Source organism: Erigeron canadensis, chromosome 8 (genome assembly GCF_010389155.1).
Source record: "Erigeron canadensis isolate Cc75 chromosome 8, C_canadensis_v1, whole genome shotgun sequence".
NCBI classification, from domain to species: Eukaryota; Viridiplantae; Streptophyta; class Magnoliopsida; order Asterales; family Asteraceae; genus Erigeron; species Erigeron canadensis.
Window position 1 is genome coordinate 35,146,641 of NC_057768.1, and position 27,285 is coordinate 35,173,925.

At 32.1% G+C, this 27,285-nt stretch overlaps 5 protein-coding genes across 9 annotated transcripts; 4 read left to right on the forward strand and 1 right to left on the reverse strand.

The window, feature by feature from the left end:
* Window positions 1-1,197: 1,197 nt before the first annotated feature.
* LOC122578677 (zinc finger CCCH domain-containing protein 18-like) lies at window positions 1,198-4,737 on the forward strand. 2 transcript variants are annotated; one of them, XM_043750694.1, is made up of 8 exons: window positions 1,198-1,305; window positions 1,833-2,634; window positions 2,718-2,897; window positions 3,448-3,627; window positions 3,719-3,795; window positions 3,879-4,028; window positions 4,108-4,195; window positions 4,350-4,737. In XM_043750694.1, the coding sequence occupies exons 2-8, from the start codon at window positions 1,841-1,843 to the stop codon at window positions 4,405-4,407; spliced, it is 1,527 nt and encodes a 508-aa protein (XP_043606629.1). In that variant the 5' UTR covers window positions 1,198-1,305; window positions 1,833-1,840; the 3' UTR covers window positions 4,408-4,737. The 2 variants fall into 2 exon arrangements, with proteins under 2 accessions (XP_043606629.1, XP_043606631.1); XM_043750696.1 differs by having other exon boundaries at window positions 2,724-2,897.
* A 1,698-nt stretch (window positions 4,738-6,435) lies between these two features.
* LOC122610703 lies at window positions 6,436-7,131 on the forward strand. The gene has a single exon (XM_043783670.1). The coding sequence runs from the start codon at window positions 6,436-6,438 to the stop codon at window positions 7,129-7,131; it is 696 nt and encodes a 231-aa protein (XP_043639605.1).
* Window positions 7,132-8,726: 1,595 nt separating this feature from the next.
* Window positions 8,727-14,825, reverse strand: LOC122579683 (transcription termination factor MTERF9, chloroplastic). Of its 4 annotated transcripts, XM_043751905.1 has the most exons (8): window positions 14,409-14,825; window positions 13,249-13,324; window positions 13,074-13,168; window positions 11,941-12,633; window positions 10,206-10,584; window positions 10,012-10,110; window positions 9,205-9,311; window positions 8,727-8,962 (listed from the first exon to the last, which is right to left on the reverse strand). In XM_043751905.1, the coding sequence occupies exons 1-5, from the start codon at window positions 14,706-14,708 to the stop codon at window positions 10,270-10,272; spliced, it is 1,479 nt and encodes a 492-aa protein (XP_043607840.1). In that variant the 5' UTR covers window positions 14,709-14,825; the 3' UTR covers window positions 8,727-8,962; window positions 9,205-9,311; window positions 10,012-10,110; window positions 10,206-10,269. The 4 variants fall into 4 exon arrangements, with proteins under 4 accessions (XP_043607840.1, XP_043607841.1, XP_043607837.1 ...); XM_043751906.1 differs by lacking the exon at window positions 8,727-8,962 and having other exon boundaries at window positions 9,030-9,311; window positions 11,941-12,630; XM_043751902.1 differs by lacking the exon at window positions 8,727-8,962 and having other exon boundaries at window positions 9,030-9,311.
* Window positions 14,826-17,744: 2,919 nt separating this feature from the next.
* LOC122610705 (GDSL lipase-like) lies at window positions 17,745-18,929 on the forward strand. Its single transcript, XM_043783671.1, has 5 exons — window positions 17,745-18,006; window positions 18,092-18,228; window positions 18,336-18,578; window positions 18,666-18,843; window positions 18,922-18,929. Exons 1-5 carry the CDS (start codon window positions 17,745-17,747, stop codon window positions 18,927-18,929), a joined length of 828 nt encoding a protein of 275 aa, XP_043639606.1.
* A 4,130-nt stretch (window positions 18,930-23,059) lies between these two features.
* On the forward strand, window positions 23,060-23,902 carry LOC122579488. Its single transcript, XM_043751670.1, has 2 exons — window positions 23,060-23,316; window positions 23,510-23,902. Exons 1-2 carry the CDS (start codon window positions 23,163-23,165, stop codon window positions 23,656-23,658), a joined length of 303 nt encoding a protein of 100 aa, XP_043607605.1. The 5' UTR covers window positions 23,060-23,162; the 3' UTR covers window positions 23,659-23,902.
* Window positions 23,903-27,285: the final 3,383 nt, after the last annotated feature.

Sequence of the window (27,285 nt, forward strand, 5' to 3'; positions counted from 1 at the left end):
AATTGTTTCTTTTAAACATAATGATTATCTGAATATTGTAGTGTTATCACCTACTAATTCTTCATCCATTCCTTAAATGAGCAACTCGTCGTCAAGCAATATGATTTCTCAAGGCGGTTTCGTCCCTGTCATGATCAATTCATTTCTACAATCATTTTATAATAATTAACACAATTCTCGCAACGACAACCTTTTCCCCCTTCTTTTATCTAATATAAGAAAACATTGGAAAACAAATACGAGTAACTAAACATGAGACTATGAGAGCTAGCTATCATATAAGAATTTCATTAAGAAAAACCTTTAAGTAAAAAAAACTCATAATAACACATATATATTATAGGAAAAACTTTATGTGAGAAGCATTTGAACTAAAAGAATTATAAAACCTTTAAATTATAACTTGACAAAAATATGTTCATATATAAAAGATATATATGAAAAAATTTATTCATATATAAATATATAAAGTTTAATTTAATATTAAATATGTTTATATGGGAATGGTTCTTATACAGACGTTACCCATTATAAAAATAGCTAGATACGTCTATATGGAATAATATATGGAATAAGAAAAAATTTGATCATGCACTTACAATAAGGCAAAAATGATTCGTTATTTTAAAATAACTTTTAACTAAGAAAATTTTTTTATGAAAGATTTGTTTTGGATAAAATTTATTGTTTCTTTTAACAAAATGTAAAACTATGAACTAAAACTATAATGTATACAAATAGATAATAATAATAATATATTAAAATCGCACTTAACTAATGGCAATTGGTATTTGAAAATTACATCATATCCATAAAAAAAACACTCAAATTAGTTTTTTAAAGTTAACCAACAAGGGCAAAAGGGTAAATACATAGGATGCACGTCTCCAATCCAAGCTGTAGTGGGGGTGTGTAGCAAAAACAAAATTGTGGGGGCATTTCAAAACATCACCCACCACAATACACACTCACTCTCACTCACTCGCTGTGTTTTTTTTTACTAAAAAGAAGAGAAGATATGATGAAATAAAAGTGTCCCACTTGTTTTATTTTTTCTGTAAGTGTGTGTTTATTTTTTTTCACATACTCATTCAAAATCTAATAAAACACACACACACTGGCAACAGAGCACAACATTTTTGTCTCTTTGTTTTCCAATTTTGTTTTTTTTAGTGTTGTCCTTTTTTTCTTTTCATTGCAGATAATTACAAGAAGAATTTGTACACACACACACATACAAAATGGTAACTATTGGTGTTCCTGTGTGATTTTGGAAGCCCATCACTCTGTTTTCATTTTACTTTGGTAAGTTTTTTTTTTTTTTTTTTAAAGTTTTTATCTTTTTTGTTTATTATGCTTTATTTCATGATTTTATGGTATAGGTTTTGTTTACAAATCTTGATAATTTTGGGGTTTTTTTGTAATGTTAATTATGTGTTTAAAAAAATAAATCACCATGGAACAAGGTTTCATGTCTCAAATATATTTGTAATATTTGGTCTATTTTTCTTTACATATAAATAAAAGAAACCATGTTTGTATGTTTATTATAATTCTTGTTTTTGTAAAAAAATAAATCATAAACTTATATTTAATTCATGCAACTAATCTCGGGTTTATTTTGTTTTTATTGGAATGTAATTTATTATGAAAATTTGCTAATCTAGGGATTCTTGTGTGTGTGTGTGTGTATAATATATGTATATGTGTGTGTGTGTAATATATGTATATGTGTGTGTGTCGGTATTATTTTTATTTTAATTTTCTTGATATGATTAAATGAATTCAATTACATTTTTGAACAATTTGTCATTTGGGCTATTTATGGGCAGGTGTAAAAATGGAAGCTTTTGAGGCTGCAAAAGTTGTATACAACAGAATACTAGAAACAGAATCAGAAACTATAACCCGAAAAATAATCGGTTACATATACTTACTAGACCATGCTGACCGCGAAATGATTCGTCTTGCTTTTGGCCCGGATAATCTAATCCAAACCCTGATACAAAAAGCTAAAATAGAACTAAACTTAGGCCCAAAACCCGTTCCTTCACCTCCTATATCACCATCCCTTCAACCTGGCCCGATATTTCAATCACACAGACCATTTTCGACGCCTTCAGCTTTGCAGATCCCCCATCCAATGCCACTACAATATCATGATAATTTCATAGGTTTAGGCGATCAGTTTGACCCGTTTAGTCGAGATATGACTAGTTTTCCTGAGAATGGTTATTCCCCTGATGGAAGTTTTGGTCTTAGAGGAAGAAAGGGTGGAAACTCAACAAAGATATGTCATTATTTCAGTAGAGGGCATTGTAAACATGGGAGTTATTGTAAGTTCCTTCATGCGCAATCCATGTCTGACTTTAACTTGACTGAGTTTATTGAAGATCAAGCTGCATTCTCACCTGGTTCACTTGAAAAACTTGAGTTTGAAATCACTGAAATCTTGAAATCAAGAAGGGGTAATCCAATCTCAATTGCTTCATTGCCTATGATTTATTATGAACGATATGGAAGGACCCTTCAAGCTGAAGGTTACCTAACTGAGAGTCAAAGACATGGTAAAGCTGGTTATAGTTTGACTAAGCTTCTGGCTCGATTGAGAAACAGTATTCGGCTCATAGACAGGTTTACTTAGATCTTTATTTATCCTTTTGTTTTATTTTGTGGGATTTTATTCTGGTTTTGAGTAAAATTTGTGATTGATTAAGTTGCAGACCTCATGGGCAACATGCAGTAGTTTTGGCTGAGGATGCATCAAGGTACATGGAAAACCGCTTTGAGCGCAATAGTACAAGTCCGGGCCCTATTGTTAGTGGTTCGAAGCAGATTTATTTGACATTTCCAGCTGAAAGCACATTTAGTGAAGATGACGTGGCTGACTACTTTGGGTAAAAACTCATACCATAATGATTAATGAGGTAGCAAAATAGGCGGGTTGGATAAGGGTCAAAACAGGACTGTCCTAGTTGGATTGACCTGAAACCTTTTGTCAAACAGTAATACTGTTTTAGTAATCATCTATTTTATTATTTTATATGATTTATGAGGTTTTATACATTATAATTACACTCTGGATACTTTTGACCCAATTCCTTTAGATAAAGTTCTAATGACCTGTTTAATCAGTTAGACCTGCTCCCGATGAAGCATAACCTGAATCTGGTCATTCGAAGTAAATTGTTTTCATTTTCAAGCTCTACTTGTACCTATAATCAATAACCGGATGGAATAATAAATAAGCGGATAACTGAACTTTCACAGTTTGTTAAACATCTCTGAACTAAGAACCATAAATCAATAGTCAATTGGGGATATTACAAATCTAAGAGCCTTTTAGTTGATAACGTGTGTGTTAAGACATGAGCAATGACATTTTAATGTAATTGAGGTTTATTTTGCATTTTCAGATCATAACTTTTTGTTTGTTGTGTTTTCTAGTAACTTTGGTCCAGTTCAAGATGTGAGAATTCCTTGCCAACAAAAACGGATGTTTGGATTTGTAACTTTTCACAATTATGAGACGGTGCAAATGGTTTTATCAAAAGGGAACCCGCATTATGTTTGTGGTGCTCGTGTTCTTGTAAAACCTTATAGAGAAAAGTGTAAACTATTTGACAGGTAATTCGTACTCCTTTTAGTCTCTTAGTTTTCGTGCTTTAATTCCAAATATAGAGTTAACAACTCATTTTTGGGTTAAATTTTCATTCAGAAAGTACTTTGAGAAACTAGAGGGGCCAATCTATGACCATTCTCAGCATCTGGACATGGATCTGGATTTTCAAGCTAGTAAGACCTTGCTTACTTCAGAATCACATCAACTATGTAATTCAATTTGAGAACATATTTTGACTCTCTAAAGTAATCAACAGGATTAGAGCCTTCTAGAATGTTTGGTAGGCAACTAGTAGATGAGCATGAGTTAGCAATACAACTAGAGATGACGCGCCTTTCACAAGTACAATTGACACGAGGACGTTCTTACATTGAAAACACTTTTGATGATCAAAAAGAGTCTGAAGGTAAGGTTTTAAACATGTCGATTTCTATTGATTGGTTTTTACAAGCGTGTATCCTAATTTCGTGTCTTACATCCTTTAGATCAAGCCGATAACTCCAAGTTTCAATCTCCAAAGCACATCACACATCTTTTAGATCATGCGGACATCAACTTTGCTGGTCAAGACAAGTACGACCCCTTATCTAACACTCATTAGTCACTGCAGAAGGATCAGTCAGTAGTCATCCAAATATGTTACTGCTGAATCTTTATGCAATGGCTGCTAACTGATGTCTTGTTTTAGTGAATTTTGTGAGTAACTTGTACTGTTATTCATGTGTAGCGAAAGCAATGAAGGTTTGGATCTTCCGGATAGCCCGTTTGCAAGCAAATGTAGTTGAACTACCAATAAAAGAAAGTGTTTAGAGTGAAGTGGCAAGTAAATAATAGCAGATGGAAGAAAGAAAAAAAGGTGAAGAAAGAGTTTAAAGGAGTTTTTTTTTTTTAAATATAGTTTTGGTTTCGGTAAGCAATGCGACAAGTATAGTTTTTTAGTTGATTATATGAAGGAGATCAATAGATGAGAGAGATTCAAATGTGTTTTCTGATGCTAACTTCTATTCAATGGTAGATAAAAAGACTTGAAACTAAGACAACCATAATATTGGTGGATTAAATTCCTTGTCTATGAATGATTCTTATGAGAAATTATATATTTTAGGTTACTTGAACTCTATGTCCATATTTTGTTTTGTATTGTTCCTGTATGTGTTAATTGTCAAGAGTAGTATCTGTTGGTTGGACATTATGTCAAAATGTGTTTGCAAAGTGTAAATAATCCTGAAGGCGGAAAGGGTCTTAGCCAAAGGCTGTACAGTTGCAATATAAAGAGAGAAAATGTGACATGTCAGTATGTCACGTACTAAGGCCTATGCCAACGCCCCATCGACAGCTCCTTCGTGAGCCTCGTCGACGAGGACTGGTTGGCAGTGCCCCCATTGAAGCGTATCCTCACCTCCCCCTTCGACCCAACGATGACGGTAGACAAGTGGGAGCGGGCCAAGTTGACCCTAATACTTGTTTATTTATTTATTGAAGTTAACGGCTACAATTTAAAAAAAAAAAAACCACCTTATATATACATACACTTTCATCATTCTATCATTAACCCCACTTCATTCAAAAAAAAAAACACACACACACACACACACACATACAAATATAAAACAATAACCATTTCATAAAACAAAAATGTCAAGTTCCGACGAAAATTCAACATACTACATTCATAGGTATACAATAGATCCAGAAGTGTTGAACACATTTGTTACTTTTTTGGAAGATGGAGAAAGAGAAGCCGAGAGTTCCACACGGTCGAACATACCAAAAGCACCAAGAAGGTGCATTCCCAGAAACCACGCTGATGCGGCAACCCGTTAGTTTAATCATTACTTCGTCCCGAAACCCGTCTTTCCTGCTGATTATTTTCTCAGGCATTTTCGAATGCTCAAGGAAATGTTTATCCTTATAGTGAAGGACATACAATCCTTTAACGCCATACAACCATTACCGGCTCACTTTTAATACTTTCACAATCCTCCTTTCGATGTTGTGGGTGCTCCAACTTTAAACATTTTTCAAAAATGTACTTCCATTGTACGCTAGCTAACGTACACTACTTGCACCAACCAATTAGATGAGTACTTGGAAATGGGATGACAAATGTCATACGATTCTTTGGACGCTTTTTGTAAGTGCATTGTTCAATTGTATCACGCAGAGTAGGGGTGAGCAAAAACCGAACCGTAAAACTGAAAACCGAAAATAACCGATGAAACCGAACCCAAAAAACCAAAAACCGAACCAAACCCATTGGTTTGGTTTTTATTTTTCAAAAACCGAACGAATCAGTTCGGGTTTCGGTTTCATATGCAAAAACCGACTTTAAAAACCGAACCGAACCGAAAACCAAATATATTTTAATTTAATACATATTCTTATAATATTGGTTAGGAATAAACTAAATATAATATAATTTATTTTAAAAATCTAAAATATAAGTCACTTTTTCCTAACATGATCGGTCAGTACTAATATACGAGGGTTAAACTTGAAACTTTGTCTTAATGTTAGTGACAAACTGAAAATTGTGAATACAAAAAGTTAGATATGTAACCTAGTTATAAACTTAAGGGTTAAAACTGTATAAACTAAAAATGAAATAGATCTGATCGTCATCTTCGTTCCCCCACCTGCAAATTCTTCCATTCATCATATAAGCTTTACTTTTTAATGTCTCATTACTTAACTAAACGTATACATCGAGTTTTATTCATCAAGAAGCCTAACCAAAACTGAAACCGCCCCAAACCGAGATAAAAAACCGAAAAACCGAACCGCTTAAAAACCGAACCAATCGGTTCCACAAAATGAAAAACCAAATTAATCGGTTTGGGTTTCGGTTTTGGGTCAAAACCGACCCAAACCGACCCATGCTCAGCCCTAACGCAGAGTATATGAGAAAACCGACCAAAGAAGATGTTGATCGACTGACCACAAAACATTTGGAAGTGCATGGTTTTCCAGGTATGCTCGGAAGCGCTGATTGTATGCACTGGCCATGGAGAAACTGCCCCATCGCATGGCAAGGCACTCGTGGCGACAAAGGACACCCCACGATTATGCTTGAAGTGGTTGCTTCATATGATTTGTGGATTTGTCATTCTTACTTTGGACCTGTCGATTCGAACAACGACATCAACGTACTCAATGAATCTGATTTGTTCGACCAGCTCCTTGGAGATAAAGCTCCTGTGGTCAACTTTACCGCTAATGGCCAGCAGTATACAAAGGGGTATTATCTAGCTGACGGTATTTATCCTGAATGGTCTACACTTGTGAAGTCTTTCAAGTGTCCCATGGACCCCAAGACTACAAAGTTCAAGCGTTATCAAGAAGCTGCAAGGAAAGACGTAGAGCGTGCATTCGAGGTGCTTCAAGGTCGTTTTCAAATCTTCACTCATGGAGCGCGTCCTTTGAGCATCAACAAAATTAAACGTATGATGTACACTTGTGTGATTTTGGCATTTTCCACAACATGGTTGTTGATCATAACAGTCGTGTAATTAGTCCTCTCGATTTGGAGTTAATTCTAGACGAGAGGCCAGTTCGTACTTGGGAGCAACGAGTTGAAACACAGTTACGTATGATCGAGTGACGCACAACCGTTTTCTTAGCGTTCTAGTCGAACACATTTGGATCTTGCCACAAAACCATCGTCAACGTTAGAAGTTTTTTTTTCTTTTTTTTTTTTAATAATAATGTAACAGTTGTCTTTATTTATTTATTTATGTATGTATCGTGTTTTTTTTATTTTCTAGATGTAATCTATTTTAAATTTATTAATGTATTGTTTTTATTTAATAAAAGTGAGTTTATATGATTATAGGATAAATATAAAATAAAATAAAAGTCAAGGAAGAGATGAAGAAGAGGTGATGAAGAAGTATGGTTGTTAGTGAGTGGAGAAGAAGTGATTTAGGAGAGAGAGTGTGGCGCTGAGGAAAAGAAAGGAAGTTGTCTTGGATTGGCCGAGTCCTAAATGTCTACTGATAGACGCAGTAATATATACTTAGTATTTTTTAAATTATTTATTATTATCTTGAAAATGGTCAAGAAAATACTCTAACTACAACGAGGTTTGAACCCACTAATCTTATTATTGCAAACTACAACTTATATTGTTGCGTAGGAAACCCGTTGGTATGATGCTAAGTTATCAGATTGGAATCTCGATTTTAACTCTCTCGAATTTAATTCGCTAAGAGCTTGAAGTTATTAAGCTGCGTTCGTGCATTATTTGGAGATTATTTAGTAATAGCTCTCAAGCTTTGAACGCTATATTTGGTTAAGCTTGCAAGTATATAGACGAGCTTAACGTGTCTTTGATCATTGTTAAAGTTAGTGACTTGTTGCACTAAAAGAAAAGATAAGACGATAAGTTGCTATATTTTTATGGTTGGAAATATAAACGAATGTCATTGGTGTATGGGAAATTAGAGAAATGAGGTTTGACTGTCTTGGTTAACGCATGTCGCATGTATACTTAAATATAAGGTATTCCCATGAGTTTTTAACAAGTTAATGAAAAAAGAATAATTTAAGTTGATGAATCCAAGAAAAAAAAAACTTAGTTTTTACCTTTAACTGGCTATATTTACAAGAAAGATAATAACTTTATCATATTTTGATTTATGTCATAAATTTGCTTATATAATGTATTATAAATATTTAGTATCAACTTATAACTTCTTGACTTATTGTCTTCATTGTAATAATGTTTAACAATTAGTCAAGCTATTTATGTGACAACTGGTTAGCCAACCGAACAATTTGATAATCTACACTGTTGCAATGCAAATAGTGATGCAAGCCTAAGATTCTAAGAAACAAGTAACTTATTATTTATGTCATTAACCCAATGTTTAAATTAATATACATTGATTATATATTATTCATTGATACTGACCTAAGATCTTTAAAAAATATCGTATAACTAATTCATTCATTATGAGGGATATGGGTTGAAAGTGTTTTAAAACTTTATATTGCCAAGAATGTTAACCCACTAGATGACTTCTTATCCATAAATTGGGTCCATAAATACATAGAAAAGAACCTAAAAGATGTATGAGGTAGGAATGCACCAACATTACGTGCCTTTCAAGCAAATTGTGGCTTTTCACATTACCAAGGGTCACATTCACATAATCAATGTTTGAAGCAGATTGTGCACAAAAAAACGAATAATGTTTACACTCAATTTTCATTAACAGGATGTATGATGTCAAGATCCATTGCTCAAACTGAATCATGCCACTGTTATGGAAGTTCTTGGATCGTGTTAAATAAGGGTAGTACCAAGGGGAACACCTTTTGATGTCATAATCAAAAAACCTATCAAGATCATCAATGAACATATACAAATTCAACAAAAATGTCATGTTTGATCTCATATCCAAGATTCAAAAACGTAACCCACGAAATAGATATCAAAAAGAATTATAAAAGACTATACAAAAGCGTCGTTTTTATACATATTATAGGATCATGAGCTTCTTACTCTCTGGTGAAAATAACTTGCAGCCATGTATAAGAACAAGAAAACTATATATTTGGCACAAGAATCTGATATATACCTTTTTACAATTCTACTCACATTTCGTTTCCTCGCATTAAAACAGAACTTGTATTTTTATGTTCGTATGTATACCAAAAGAGTCGAACCAGCAGTATCTCGGCAATCCTAGGGAAAAAGGTGTCAGCTTACAACATCAAATTTAACAAATTGAATCTGTACAAGAAAAGATTTCTGTCAAAAGTATTGACTTGTAGAGAGTTTGGTCATATCTCATTTGTGTTCTATTTTTTTCACATTATTATAAACAATAGTATTGTCAAATTTAAGCTGCAACATAAACGCTTACTGTTCTCTTGCCAAACTAAAAGCATTCTACTTTCACAAATGTTTCTTTCTTGAGAAGTTCAAAATAATGATTATGATATATATCGGAAGCGGAATAAAAACTTCTAACCTTTCCCAACTATACCCTTTAATTATTTTACATTGTTTCATTTCATAAGAAAGTTACAATTAGAAGTAGCAAAATGGGTAGATTATGTTATCCATTCTGGAACTTTATTAGCAAAAAATAATGTCAAAAGTTCTGTTACAGACTTACAGTATTAGAGAACAATCCAACTTATTTTAGTAGAATGATTTAGGAGCTTTTTTATACGCTTAAACACACCTTAGATAACTTTTAACTTGTTTTACCACTTTGATCTGGTTTAACCCGTTGCCCTTTTAGTTAAATAACTTGGCTTGACCCAGTCCACTGTTACCATTAGAGATAGAAACAAACCCTAATTGGCCCATTTTTAGGTGAATGTGTCAAAATTCCAACCTCTAGTTTCAGGTATAAAAAAGTAAAAGCGGTATGCACCTTAGAAGCAGCTTGGAGGCAATCTTGGTTTCTCTATAAGCAATAAACAGAGGAGCTAAGATTTATATCTAACTCAGTAAAGGGAAACTGAACCACCACCTGAATTGTAGCACTAAAACTGGATCACATAACCAGTAGGAAAAATCATTTACAAAAGACGGAAAAAAAAATTAAGGAAAAAAAGTATCACTTACCAGAGTGGAGACAAAATATTTGATGGGGATTCAAGAACAAAACTTTTAATGGGTAAAACATGGGTCACGACCTTTCATATTTTTTCGCCAAATCTTTAAGTAGTAACCTTTGTCGAAAGGCCAAGTATTTATCTACAGTAGTTCCTGCCCAATGCTGGCAAAAACTCTCATCAGTTGGAACAAATGAACTCAAAGGAAAGGGTCCCTCTGGAGCCTTCTTTAGAGCAACCAAAAACCTATGCCGGGGACGAATTCTCTGATCCAGGGATAAGCTTAGATATGTGGGGTACTTGGTCAAAGATTTGACCTCGTTTTGAAGTTCATTAACCAGATACAAGTATTTGGGCTTCAAATTTCCCTCGAGGGATAATGAAAAGACCTGTATATACACATAAACACATAAGAACTTGAATGAATAGTTTCACACATTTTCAAGTGGAACTGTATTAGAGGTCTCCATATCGACCTATTTTTTACAAATGGGTCACTTTGGGTTGTGTCTTATTTCTTACGGGTCAAGCAGGTTCAGATAAATGCTAAACACAACAAGAAATTCTTTTAAACAGGTTTAAAGGCTCCCTCCCATTCACCCAAAGATTACTTATAAGTACCAGATTATAAATAGATGAGTAAGATTAGAACTAAATTAGCATAACTCTTTATAATCCAGTAATATTTAACACACTGATTATTCATATTAAAAAAAAAAAAGTGTAACAAAACCTGAGGAGAAAAAGTGTTTCGGGTCAACCCAGCCCAGCCCATACCAAACAAAACTGGTTAGCCAGCTAGCCCATTAGCTCTAGCAGCATAACAAGCAAACAAAAAAATACATGCACCTACAGTCGAAAAATAAAATATTTTACAAACAGCGGCGGATAACGAATTTCAAACCAGAATACGCATTCAATTTTTTTCAGGGATGTCTTAAATTTGTACTATAAAAAACTACAAATTAGATATAGAACCAACAGGCCTTTGGCCTATCAGCACTTAAATTTGTACTATAAAAAACTACAAATTAGATATAGAACCAACAGGCCTTTGGCCTATCAGCATTTGAGGTGACCTACCAACCAAAAGGTTAAGGGTTCTTAGTCCCGTTGGGGACAAATGTGTGAATATCTGTTTTTCAAAAAATTTAAGAAATGATTTAATTAATTGGACAAGTACATGCATACCAAATGGTACATGGGATCAGGGGGTTCCCATCCAATTACCCTTTTTACATGCATACCAAGCTTCAATGTAGGTCAGTCCATCGAATCATAGATTTTTCCCTTTGAATATAAAAAAAATGGTTACAAAACAATATGTTTATTTTGGTAAATTGATCCAAAAATCCTTCGTTTTACAAATTTAGTGCACAGAGTACTAAAAATTGGCTGCAATTTCGATCCATTACTTACCATTCAAAAGTTAAGTTATGGTTTATTATATATAATAACATTGGGTCAAAAGACTTGAATAAAAATTAACTAAAAAGATAATACGTATTTTTAATATATTAAATAAGACCTCCTAATTCATTTGATTCAAAAGTTAAAGTGCAAATAAAATGTTATAATTTCTTTAGTCATATATGAGTATATGACACAGTATTGGTTTTAGAAAAGAAGCATCTCGTGTCAGCTTAACCTGACGTGTTTAGACCCACATAAACAAATCCGTCTCAACTCTTAACTAGTTACCCTGCACAATAGGTATTTCTATCTAAAAAGATAAAAATGTATACCTGCGTGAGGCTAGTCGAAACTTTCAATATGTCCGAATTGTGCATGCCGATACTCCTTAAAAAGTTTATTCTCGGTAATAAGCCATCTTCAATGCTGTAGTGAAGGAGTTGGGGATGTTTGGTGACCATTTTTACAATATTATCCCTGGGTGCTCCAAGTTCTTTGGCAAGAAATCTATACCGAGAGTTCCATGAATTATCAATCCGTTGAACCAAAATTTGGGGGCTCAGCTGCACAACTTTACTCAAATCACTTTCTTTAATACCAACTTCTTCAATCAAATATCTAACCGTTGGTTTTAATGAATTTTCCACACTATAAGAGAATATAGATGGGGTAGCAGTTATTATCTGCCCAATTCTTGATTCTTGAATGCCCAAACTGACCAAAAATGCCACATGGGATTTAAGATTGCTTTCCACTGTATACTGCAAAATCTGTGGTTGTCTCATGAGTATTTTCTTTATATCTTTACTTTTTACACCGACACTCATCAAGAAATCCAATCTTTCTTGTGCTGCAGTAACATTTATTTGAAGGGAAGGCATGTGTCTCCCATACATCTGTACAAAGTGAGAATCTTTAAGGCCAAAAGTTGTGAGGTAGTCGAGTAACGGAAACCATTTATCATCTACATCTACTTCCTCTGATAAACGCCGATATCTGTTCTTTGAAGACTTCCCTGCATCCTGCTGGTAATTAGAAAATTTAGATACCGTTCCTATTCAGAGGTAGCAAAACGGGATGGTTGGGTAAGAGGATAACATATACTTTTTAGTACCAGTTAGATCTGGTATTCTGGTTGCCATGAAACACTTTCTTGTCATTCTTTCCTTGAAAAATTTAGGATTAGTTAATGTGTTGCATACAATTACAAAACTATATTTAATATACAGATAATTCAACTCATATCGAGTGATTATGGAGGTTGTATGAATTAAAAATATGCTTTTTAAAAGTTTTTACTCGTATCCATTTTAGCTAACTATATGAACTTATCTGTTTGACAAGTAGGAACAAAAAATATCTCAAATCGACCCCATTCGTAAGTAAACAAGTCCAAATGTTGGCACCTCTACACAAATCTCAATGGAATGTTACAAACATAATCTAGATAGTTGAAACAATCTACCTTATCTTTCCCAGCGTGGTTGTATCTGTCTAATATGACCTTTCCATTACCGTTGACGTTCTTTTTCTTTCCACCCATTCGTGAAAACATGCTTCCTACAAATTGAGTTCACTTTAATGATATAATCAAAAAATATAATGATATCTATAACATCCTCAAAAGTCAAGAGAACTACCTCTGTCTCCATTGCCATTAATTGCAGGTTGTGACTTTCGTCTGAGTTTAGCGTCATCAGAACCTGGACATGGATCCTGTAAATACACCAAGCAGTCAACGGGGATAATGTTGATCAATATATCCAAATCATCAACGAAGTAGCTATCTCCTAAAGCAGGTTCTCAAATACCATAAGCTATCGTTAGTTTATAGCACACATTAAGATTGCAGTGTCTGACAAGAAAGTTACTACAATTGTAATTTTCTTAGGGTCAAAGAATCAGATTTTGGAGGGGTGGTGACAAAATGTAAGTAAGAAAAGCCAATTAACTACATAAACTTAAAACTCCTTGACTATCACGTACCATGTCATTTAAGGACATATTTAATGTAATATTAACGAGTTACCCATTTGAACAAATAGCCATAACATTGAAACTAAATACATCATTGAATTAACCAACTTCCATAAAATTCATATTTCAATGTGAAACCAAAGAAGCCTAAAAATGTGAATTTCAAGTTACCCATTTGAGGAAAAGCCACAAAAATGAAGCGGCGTATGTCCCTTTATGGAAACTGTTAAATTTTACTCCAAACTTGCACCTTTTCGAAGAAAAAAGAATCAAAATTGCCAATTTTAGCAAAAGACAATAAAAGCGAGGAAGTAAACCACCCATCAAACTTCAAAATTCAGTATATTAACAGCTTAAGAACCATGAAAAAGCAAAACTTCAAGTTACCCATTTAATCAAACAAGCATACAATGAATCCACAAATGTCACAAAATGCGAGTTGTTCAATCAAACTTTAAATTCAGTTAATTCTATAGCATTCTGAGAAATGCGACATATACCCCTGGACAAGCAAATCACTTTTGGAATCACTATTAAGGATCCTCTTACGGTGAATTGCTAATATTTTCTAAGAAATTAACAACTTATAACCGATCATCAAGCTTCAAACCATCACATTTCAAGAAATTAACAACCAAAGATTCATAAAAATGCAAACTTTTAACTAAGCCTGATAATTAATACAAGATAATACTCCTACATCCCAATGAAGGTTCAAATCCTGCCCCTATGTCCCTTTAATCATAGTTTATGTGCATAACTACTAGATAACAATATATAAAATTATATATATATATATAAACAATAAAATGAAATAGCTCACATCAGACAGCCAATCGTCATCATCATCAGCAGCATTGAAATCAATAGATTCATTTTCATTATCACTGTCATAAGGAGACAATCTTTGACCAAACCTAGTCCTTCTATTTGACTTCAAAATCTTGGGATTTGAATGTGATGAAGATACAGCACCAAACCTTCTACAAATACTACTCCTCCTTATTCTTTTTTCAACCCCATTGTGTAAGTGATATGCTAAGCTTTCTAAATAAGGAAAAGATGAGTTTGAGTTGGAATATAGAACGATGAAATTTGATGTGTAGATAGAAGAAACTGCCATTTCTTAGGGAAGGGGGATAAGGTAAAACCCTAATAATGAGAATAATGTGAAATGAGTCAGAGAGAATCATAATAGGAGTAGTGGCAGAATCTGTGGATGAATCCATGAGTGTCTTGTTGGCTTGTCTTCATTCACACATTCTTAAATACGTGTTTAAAACCCAATAAAATGATTCTTTGCCTGTAATTTCCCTTTTATGTTCTCCGGTGTAACATATTTTCACTTTTAACGCTAAATAACTTTCTTTATTAGATGATATTTAATTAAAATTCTATGAATGGATTATGATTTAAAAGTCTTCTCTTTTTATTAATATACTAGCTAAGCAACCCGGACATTCTAATCAAAATTTTAAAACAAAGAAAAGGTAAAAGAATGTATGTAATTTTTGTTATCAATATGTTATACCTTGATATGAAGATAGTGAATTAACTAACATAATGATATGTAAAATAAGAGTACCCGTTGCTTTAACAAAGTATAAAAAGACATTTCATAATATTTTATAGAATAATTTAAAATTTATTTGTTTCAAATAAAAGATTAAGAATTTTAAATAAGCATTAAGTGAAGTTTTCTTTGTTTTTGTTTTTTTTTTGTCAAATATGACATCATAAATTAAAGAAAAAACCTTTTAAAAATGTGTAATCTTGACACACCATAATTTTTCTAAAAATACTTTTAAAAAACAATCCTTCTTTATTATATATAAAGATAAAGATTTTTCATCAAGTTTCTATTATCAAAAAAATGTATTTTTAAAAGTTAAAAATAAAGACTTTAAATATTCAAAATAAGACTGAGATAGATAAGGTACCTTTTATATCAACTCCCTTTCTTTTTTCACGAATTACAAGTTTGACATATTAAATCTCCTCATTCAACACATTTATCACTTAATATATATGGTTTATCAAAAAATACATTAAATGAAATAATTTACAACATATATTGCTAGTTTAAGACAAAATGCATAAATATTGGTAATAAATAAAAGGATTCCAAAAAAGAAATAGTAATATATAAATGTTAACGAATATCTAATTACCAGTAGGTGATAAACGCTTAAATTGTATGATCTTAATGGATAAAATGGATATGTTTTGTGAAGATTAATAGACGATTAAGGCGCATTTAAGTTTGTTAAGTGTTTCAGGTCATAGATGACAATTTGGAGCTAATTAGATCAAGAAACGAGTCAAGAAAAGTCAAAGCACAAGTCTGGAAAATTCCATTCATGGGGCACCGTTCAACACACTGGGACCCACCGTCTGGGACGGTGACCCATTTATTGACACCGTGTGAGACGTCTTGGCAGCGTAAAGGTTTCAGGAAGAATTTGGACCACCGTGTGGGACGATAACACCCACCGTCTGGGATGGTAGGCCAATTTTGGTCAGCATCTGGGACGTTTGTTGAGCGTAAAGGAATTTGCTACAATTTCTAATACCGTTTGAGACGCTAGAAGACATCGTCTGGGACGGTGGCCACCTGTGCAACTTCCGAATTTTGTGGTTTTAATTAATTTCCAGTTTATGTCATTATTCCACACGAATTGGGAAGTTACCACTCATATTTTCTCATACTTGGAGTAGTTTCTAACACACACAACACTCCAATTTCATCATCAAATCACAAATTCATGGAGATTACAATCCGAATTGAAGATTCATTGATGAAGATTTTAGGCTAATTCTCTTTTGATCATTCTCATGTGAACAATTATGTAAGACAATTGTATTCAACCTTTTTTATGTTCAAGTTGGATTAGATGTTTAATTCTTAACTGTGTTTTGCATCTAATGTTGTTTGGAATTGAATGAATGATTACTTGTTTATAACTTTGAATATATTTCATCTATCTTTTGATTTCAAATTCTTGTTTTATCATGGATTATTGAAAGAATCTCTTATGAACTTGTAATCTTGTTAATGAAAGGATAATTTAGTTGTGTCAATTCCCAGGTTTTCGTTATCGTGAATCATCACAACCTAATTGATTAATTCTTAACATTCATTCAATCCAAGTCTATAATGAATCATGTCTATGTGATTTCCAACGAACATAAGTTAGGTTATACTTTTGAAAACATAAGTTGAAGCATGAGAATGGTCCTTTTTATTCAATTGAATTATATTGTTAAGTTCTTAATTAATTTTAGCTTTAAGCAAACAATCACTCAATCGATATTAAGTTTATGTCTAGTTTAATTAACTTGTCAAAATAGTTAACACTTTCCCGTGATTTCCTGAGGATACGATACTCTATTTACCCGTACTAATTATTGGTATTTAGTTTTATTTTTGATCGGTCCAAAGTAGGTAAATCTGTTACCCGATTGTTTAAAAGTAAACAAAGACCTGTTAAGTTTGAAATTAGGTTAGGGATGGCGATCTTTAATTGATCTACATCTGAGTCTAGAGTTACTGAAACCCGGCTCATACTCGGCCCATTGGTTATCTATAGTTCTTAAAACCCTTGGCATTTGTAGATCAGTACAAAACGATTTGTTTTGAAGCAAGTGTCAACCGGCAGACAACGGATATTGCTTAGGCTTTTGGTTATTGATGTAAACGGACCACTAAACACCAAGGATGATGGATTCGTTGCTTGAATGAACGTGTAAGGTGTTCAACAACTTTACCAAAAGGAGAAATGTGCAATATGATTTTGAAGGACAAAAAAGAGTACATGCTACGAATAACTAACTTTGTTAAATATAGTAAAAATTATGCCCTGCTTTTTGTGAAGTGCAATATCATCATCTTAATTTTCTTCCCCCTAAAGAGAGTATAATAATTGAACTTACATTAGAAAACCAAACTTTTATGCTAAGAATGTTAAAAAAAAAAACAAAATTAAAACTGATATTGTGTTAATTTACTCACCAATTTGCGTACAAAGATATAAAAGTCGTTCCTATTGTATATATGAACAGAGAAGAGAAGACATGTATATATATTGATAATTGGTTGATTTACCAATCAAATCAAATCAAATATATATGATTATATCAGTCTAACTTATATATAGATATGAGTATACTAGTTATTCTTTCATGTTTGTTGATGCTTATTACCGCAACAAGCTGCATAAGTTTGCAGCAGCAGGGGCATATCAGCATTAATCAACAAGTAGCACTGTTTGTTTTTGGTGATTCACTTTTTGACCCCGGAAATAACAACTACATAAATACTACAACCGGCTACCAAGCAAACTTTGAGCCCTATGGCTTCTCATACTTCAGTCCCCCAAGTGGCCGATTTTCCAATGGCCGTCTTATCTCTGATTTCATCGGTCAGTAGTTTTACTGTAATTAAATTATACATACATATATCATGATCAGCTCTATCATGATCACTCTTGTTTTACGCATGTACAGCCGAGTATGCAGGCCTTCCTCTCATTTCAGCTTATTTCGAATTCCAACTAGGCAAGAATAATACTAATAGTTTTGTCAACGGAGCAAATTTTGCATCCGGTGGAGCTGGTGCATTAATGGAAACACATGCTGGATTTGTATGTATCTACCCATCTGATTTCACAATCCGTACTAGTTAAAATGCTAATTAACTTGTATTAATTGTGTTAATTGGTATATACCATGTATACAAAATAAAGGGCAGGTAATCGACCTTAAGACACAGCTGCAGTATTTTCACGATTTACGGAAACATTTTAGGCGGAGTTTAGGTGCTGTGAAAACTAAACAGCTGCTCTCCGATGCGGTTTACCTGTTTAGCTGTGGTGCAAATGACTATTTGAGTCCTTTGGGTTACAATGACACTAGTAATGCTCTATTTATGTATAATACTACTCGTGTACAGTATGTTCAAATGGTGATTGGAAATTTGACTCGTGTGTTCAAGGTACGTATGTAACAACCATTAATTATTGTGAATCCTAATTAAATAATTTTAAATCTTATATTGTTTTTTTACTTAAACAACAAACAGGGGATTTATAAAAAGGGAGGAATAAAAGAGTTTGCAATTTGTGATAATGTCAACGACTATCTATTCTTCGATTCTGTTCATCTCACACAAGTAGCCAATCACCAATATGCAGACATGTTTTGGAGCGGAGGAGATTCAAATCTCACAATGCCATACAATTTGAAGACATTGTTTCAAGGTACGTAATTGATTCAAACTTCATTTGTTATTTATCTAATTAAAATCTAGGTGGTTAACATTCTTTTTTGTTCTGCAGGAAAATGACTACAAGAAGTGTACAACGACGAGACTTAACATTTCATTAAATTTGTAGCCTGTGTACGCATAAATAATTTTACTATATTTTAATGGGAGATTATCATATATCCCCTTGCTAAAGCTTAAAATAACATATTTACCCATTTGATGTATGTATTATCACATATACCCAATGTTAACCATATATATATAAAACTGTCGTATATGTCCAAATAGATTATTTTGATAAAAACTCAATATTAAAACACTTTGATAATTATAAATACATTAGCTAATGACCATTCTATCCTTTTACTTTTCTTGATAGGCAAATACCAGTATGCCAGGTTAATATCATTCCTTATTTCATAGATTACTTAAACATTGGAAATACTCATTTTACAGCAGAAATAGAATAAAATTATAAGATATATTTACTAGGTTGTTTTACAACGAAGAATCACAATTATATACGAATATTTACAGTAAATATATATGCATATTTATAGCTTGTATAACATAACATCCATCATGGCTGATTTCCCTAACACCATTCGATCCATTAATTAATTGTAAATCATAAATTGATATACAATAATTTCATAAACCATCTTTTTATCAAATTACATTGCTTTTTTCCTGCTCTATTTTTTCTTCAAAACACATGAACATGTATATCGCTCACAGTGAGAGTTTTACATTTATTAAGATTCTTTTTTAAAAGGAAAAACATTTTATAACCTTTTCTTAAAGAGGAACCAAAAAAGAAAAATGTGGTATTTCTCGATCTAAAAAGAAAAGGGAAGAAAAAGGATAAAATGGTCAAATAGCTAATGCATTTATAATTATCAAAGTGTTTTAATATTGAGTTTTTATCAAAATAATCTATTTGGGCATATACGACATTTTTAGGGTTAACATTGGGTATATGTGATAATACATACATTAAATTGGTAAATATGTTATTTTAAGCTTTAGCAAAGGGATATATGATAATCTCTCTATTTTAATTTTAAATAGAGATATTACAATAATCCATATCATTCATTAAATATATGTTCACTTATTCCATTTTATACTTGTTGATCATCAAATTAAAAAAAAAATTCATTATTTGGATTCTTGATTTACTTAGAAATGTTTGACTTCATCTTTAATTTATTTACCTATAAAATTTTGGGCCCCGTCTTATTGAAATGGTTACGTTATTAAAGTATATTTGCGTTGAACCTTCAACCACTTAATTAAAAATAATTTTGATATGAATATGTTTATTTAAAAGTGTGCAAAAAACAAAGCGTAACTCCTAGTATAAACCTAAAAGGGGTGTGATATGGCAGAAGCATTAATATATCACTTCAGAATTCAAGCTGATGTGATATATTAAAATGCAAGTGGTGGTACGAGGTGTGCCACAAAAAGTGTAATGACTTTAAAGAAAACGAAGTGTGAAAATTTTTAAAAAGTACCCATAATAGAAAATCCAAAAAAAATAAATTATTTCAATCTATCTATAGAAAAATCAAGCCTATCCACCTTTAACTAATATTTCCAAGGTATTTCAAGTTAGCTTAGTGCTCGTCATCCTGAATCTCTTTACAAGAGTTTCAACGTTTGAATCTCCTTAGATATAATTACAAAGCTGGGTAGGGAAAAAGCTCTAAAATAATGAGATATTTATTAAACTGTATATATTTAAATTTTTTGAAAAAATGTAAACATTTAAATCTAAAAAAAAAAAATCATCTTCTTTCAGATAATAATCTATACAAAGAAAACCGTATCCATTAACCATTTTTAATATATATTAAAACAAAACCGTTAATTCAAATTTGAAAAAGTGTGAGCCGTTAATTACATTTTACTTTTTATTTTTCACCATTAGATTTCTTTGATGACATCATCATTGACCCAAGAGCTGGTTAATAACATTTTTAGTCCTTATATTTTACTTATTACACTTTACATTTATTTGTTTTAGTTTTATAAATGACCTAATTATATTTCACTCAATTAGTTTATTAAACAAATTTTTATAATAATGATATTCCTTATTTTTTTAATGTTATAACTTGTATAAAAAAATATAATATATTATATTTTCATGCATAAACAGTTTTATAGATTATATATTAGTATTTATAATGTTATATCTTAATCTTAATATATACTATAAGACAGTTGAACTAATGACTTATTAGCCAATCACATCGTTCGATTTCTTCAAATTGACTTTTGATGATGTCATTATTTAGATAAACTACAAATTAAAAATCTTAATAATCATTATCCAAATATATTATTATATTAATATTTATATTAATTTGTAGAAAAAGTCTCATTAATTTACTGTTTTTTGTTTTCCATCAATAATTTACACTTTTTAACCCTGAATACTTAATTTATATTTATTTTTAGTCATCAACTTGAGAGATTTTTTTAAAATTTACAATCATTTAATTAAATCAAAAAAATTTTAACATATGAAATATTTTATACAAAAAATTATCTAAAAACCTAATGACTTATTAACAAATATTAGATTAGAGTTTTATATTTATAAATATTAATTTTTAGTTTAATATTAGACATAAATACAATGTGAACTCTAGATACATATCTTAAACATAATAACTGATTACGATATACAACATCATTATCCTAAATACAATAGGAATCACATGAGATGAGACGATTATAAAACCAAATATAATTTACAACAGAGGGTTACTTGAATCTTAAATCCAAATCAATATAAACTCCATTCAAGATTTATTTTATCTCTCAATAAAAAAAGGTACATAATTTTCTCCTTTTTGGTATATTAGTTTTGCATTTTAATGTTTAAAGTTACAGTTGTCACTCAAATCAAGAATTCTAACTTTTATCAAAAAATATAAAAACAACCCTAGTTATTATCATATTATCATAGAACAAGTTATTGAAAATAAACCTATGCGTGTTATTGACGCGCATCATGATTAAATACATATACTTGAATGTCAAGTACAGTATCACAAATATGTTTATATTTTAATTCTTACTTATCTTTCATAGTAATATCACATTATCAGTACATCTGGTTTTAAAATATTCTATAATGGAGAAATTATTATATATAGTTTGTGTCTTGTGGAATGACTACGACAAACATTTCCATCAATATGTCTAGGCTAATAATGACAGTGATGAACCTATTATTATTGTACTACAACTTGCAAAATATAACACTTAAAACCGTATTTCTTTAAAATTATAAGCCAAATGTATGAAGATCTAATATTGATAATATCGTAATCTCGTGTCTATTGTTGGAGACGAGTTTAAAAACTAGTAATTGAGTATTTGACAAAATTTCAATTTAAAATTGGTTGATAAATGAATATGTTATTGATAAATTTACTATATGTTTATATATTTGTTGATAACCTGCTATACCATTTACTTCACTAGTTACCTTTTGGTAAAGAATCTTAGTTGTATGACTTTTTTTATATACCTTTTTTGTGTTTAATTTTAATAAAACATTAAAAATATTATACTTTTTAAAAAGATTTTAATTATATTTTATTTCCATCATTAACGCTTTATTTCAACGAAACTACAAGTATTTTTCAAAAATCTTTATATTATATAGTTTTTTGATGTGATTGTTTAAATATCTGAATTAAAATAACATTTTTGATACCTTTGATAAGAGTAGAGGTATAATTATAACTTAGTGTTCAAAAAAATATATCTTTAAATATTTCATATATATAATTTAGTTTAATGGTTGAAAACATTATGATTTATTAACATTTTTCCTTAGCAATGAATGTAGCATTATAATTATTGTTCAAAAGTATGTAAAAATGTAGTATTATAATTATTGTTTAAAAGTATATAAATTTTTATTTAGATGTTAATAGGTTTTTAGGTATTAAAAGTTCTTTAAAGCAAAAAAAATATACAAATTTGGCGTGTTACACGGGTTATAAGCTAGTTATTCCTGCTTCTCTTTGGCATAAATGTTTGCATTATAGAAATTTAATCTATATACAAAAGCCCATTTCGTATTAAAAGTTAGCCCCTCTGGCTTCTGGGTTCCTGTCACATCAAAACAGAAACAGCCCAATAGTAAGCCCATCTAAATAAAACACTGTCTTCTCAATCTCAATTCTAAACACACACACTCTCTCTCTTTTTGTCAAAATAGATATAGTCGTATAGATACACAGGGGAGAGCAGTCATTGAACAAGCAAATCAAAACAACAAAGATGAACACCGACATAACAGCATCAGCTAAGCCTGAATACCCAGTGATAGATCGCAACCCACCTTTCACTAAAACCGTCGCTAACTTCAACACTCTTGATTACCTCCGTCTCACCACCATCTCCGGCATCTCCGTCACCGTCGGCTATCTTTCCGGTACACTCATTTTTATACATTTTTTTAACAAAATCCACCTCAATTTTCAACTTATTTTCAAAACCAAGTTCCAGTTTATAATAAAGTTTGAATCTTTGTTAAACTCTTGCAAAACCCATCTCTAATTTCACTTCAATTTCAAGACCCACTTCAGTTTTATAATAAAGTTTGAATCTTGATGAAAATTTTGCAGGTATAAAGCCAGGAATCAGAGGTCCGTCAATGGTCACCGGAGGTTTGATCGGAGTTATGGGTGGGTTTATGTATGCTTATCAGAACTCTGCCGGACGTCTTATGGGCTTTTTCCCTAATGATGGTGAAGTTGCTCGTTACAAAAAGTAATTTTACTCACTTTTTTCTATAAGCCCTATTTTTTTCTTATATAAAAAAATTAGGGTTTTGTTTTTTGTTTTAATGAAAAATGAAGCTAAGTTCGTGTTAACTGGATGGTCATTGTGTGAGCTCATTAATAATTAAAATTGTTGTTGCTAGTAGTTGATTTCGGTTGTGAAATGTAAAGAACTACTTGCATAATTGTTGCATTATTGCTTCAGAATTTGGAAATCTGGGATCTATGTTTCGCTAATGATTCAATGTCGTTGCAATGTGGGTGTATTAAACAGTTTATAAAACGGAGAGGGGGTCCATTTTAGGGTACATAGAGTTGAGCATTTGGCTTACCATCGTGGTCATTTCCAGACTCTTCCTGCCAATGGCCATCCCAAAGTGTTTACCCAGGGAGGTCTCGATTTTGGGTCTCTTCTGAGACCTTTGGGCCGCCGTTTTACTAGGTCATCCTGGAGATGGTACAATGAACATTTGTATATATTTAGTTAATCATAGACAATAAAGTTGGGGTATACTTATGTCCATATACCGAAGGAATTAGATACAATATATGGAATATTGTTCTACCACTTTGTTTCATCTAGTGTTAAGCAGATTTTGACTCCTATATAATCAGATAGTCATAAGTAGAAGTAGGTTACCGAAACGTGGTAGATAAACTGTTGGAACTTTATCAAGGTGTTCGATGCTTACATTTATCCATGTCGAATGTTGAAAGTTTAATAGTGACTATATTTCTGTAAATCTGATTATCTTGGTGTTGGATTTTCAGAAAAATAATAAATATGGTCACTTTAAACCCACTGAAAATAGATTATTGTGACCTGAAGTTGCAAACTTGCAATCATCAAACACACATTCAAACACGTCCATAAGTATGCATTAACCAAATCATCAGGTATACCATTATTAATGGCCGTTAGCCCGTTATATTGCTTCTGATTCCATCATAGTCTTCTTGAATCTTGAGTAATCTGTTGTTGACATTTATGAATCATAATTCATGTTGTTAGTATGGTTGACATGCTCTGCCTTTAAATCTATAGTAAAAAGAAAAAATTCTGTACGCCAGCATCTGCGGAAAAAAATGCAGTCTATGTTTTACTCTTGATTTGATATTGCCCATTTGCCCTTTATCTTTAGCAGGGTTTACTTTGTATCCATGAATTGATCTGAATTGCTCCCCATTCTTTTATATTATTACTGTTCATAACACATTCATTGTATGAATACCCATCAGATTTTCTTAGTAAACTAATTAACCAATTTGTGTATTGTGTTTTGCTCTTGATTTGATCTTTTTGTTTATGAATTTGCAGCAATGTTCTTTAGATACATCCTTAAATGTTTTTGCATCACATTGCCATTCTTTACATTGATTTGATCTTCTTTGTTCATTAATGGTTATCATCTTCTATTGTAATTCCTCTTGCCATGAATATATGTGGTAGCCGAAATCATAGCTAAAACTTCTAGGGTACCTTTAAAAAATGCCCAAACTAGTTTAAACCAGGAGTAGATTAGTGTAAAAACTGGTAGAAGTTTGTAATGACATTGATATCGCAAATGGATTTAAAAATCCTTTCCTATCTAAGGCCTGGACAGATTAGACCTGGTAGAAGTTTTAGAACTAATTGGTAGGGGTCCTAGGGGATGCAAAACTAAATTTATAATTTTCTAGTCCCTTGCCCTCTTTAAGGCCAAGACAGATTAGACCTGCTATTTTTTTCTATAAAGTTGTACGTGGTAGCTGAATATAGGCATGGAGAAGAGACATGTAAATAAGGCGGGAGCAAGCTGAATTGTTTTCTGTAGAAGCTGTTCTCGAGCAGCTTACATAAAACTTTAGGACTGTAGTCCAAACATGTAGAATTGGTATCTTGACGAATCAAATTTTCGGTGCGACCTCTCGGAAAGGAAATCAATCCTAAATACTTGCATTATGTGGGGCTTTTATATTCGCAGAACAAATGTGCCCCAGAAAAAGCCATTCATTCATGTGGCAGTCAAAACCGTTTAGATTGTATAGGAACAAGATGGCCCTTTGCTTCTAGGAGCCTATGATGGATGTCTCTTTAATAATGTTATATTGCCATCACATAAGTAGGGACATTCGTACATGCATTACCTACACTCTTAACGGCTATGCTGCTAAAAACCTATAACCAGCTTAATGGAAATGGTGGATCGAAATTTGCACGTTCTTTGTTTTATGTTATCATCTCTAACTCAAAGGCTACCCCAAATTCAACAAGCATAAATAATCAAAATTGAAATTCATCATTCAATTTGGCACCAAGAAATAACTCATCAGTCAGCAGAAAAGCTAACATGGACTAACACATTTCTCTGCACAACCACCTTAGACCAAACAGCTACGATGACTACCTCAAACACTTAGATAGCTAAACCATAACTAGTGCATCAGCCATCAAGTAACCAGGACATGACTTTTAGTATCAAAACTCAAGTATCTTATCCAGATGAAAACCCCAAGAGTGAACATGACTGGTTTATAGAGGGCAAGCCACAATTGAGTAAAACTAGTAGCACCAACGCGGATTCCCAAGGACCCAGATGCGCGAAACATCGGGATGTTAGCCAGATAAGAGAGAGTTATCTGTTTGGTGGAGAGAACCACTACAAACTCCTGAGCCAGCAAGATTTCACCAAAGGGCGAACAGAACAATAAATGGTTAAGTGATTCTGGTTCAAGTCCGCATAAAGTACACATCATGGAGTTCACCACGATACCCCGCGAGGCCAGATTAGTAAGGGTTAAAAGTCGATAAATCGTTACAAATGGATGACATACCAATATAATTATTGTACAAAATATGTATGACGAATAGCTAAATAGTTGTACACCTCTAGTTTCATTCTGATGTGGTGGAGACAAAGTTGTAAAATTAATGATGTAATACTCTAATTAAATTGCGTACATTCAAAAAAAAATCCCATCTATTTTTAATATTTTTTAGGTAAACACTTTCATATATAACCACCAAATATATTACACAAAAATGATAGCCAGTGACCAGAGGCTAACTTTATGGGTCTCGCTAAATACATAGTTAAGGTGAACTCTTTGTTTGTTGTCCTCTAACTTACTCAATTGTGGGGGTTTCTCGGATGTCTGGTTCGATCTAGGGATTCGTTTCACATAGTTCAACTCATTTTGTTTCTCTTCCTAGCCCGTACACTTCGGCGAGCCCTGAATTAAAATGAGAGGTTCACAATATACTTGTATACTTGTTATAAGATTCAGGAGTGAGATTACGATATGCAAAGTGTGATTTTTTTGTATATATTAACTATAACCTTTAAGACAACATATAGTTTTTTCCTTAACTTTATATATCACAATCTCTTACACCAATCTAACAAAAACATCAAAACCGCAAAATTCCATCAAGTTACTTTTTGTACTCTATTGTCTAAAGTTCTAAACTTAGGCTCCACATGCAACATAAATACTTCAAAAGTTAAAATTAATGACAGTAATTAATAAATGGCCGTTCATTAGTGACTTGTGAGTCTACATGTTGGTCCACACTAATCCATGGTTTATACAAGTGATACCTACCCTATACGTTTGTTATATTGATATTTGAATGTAAC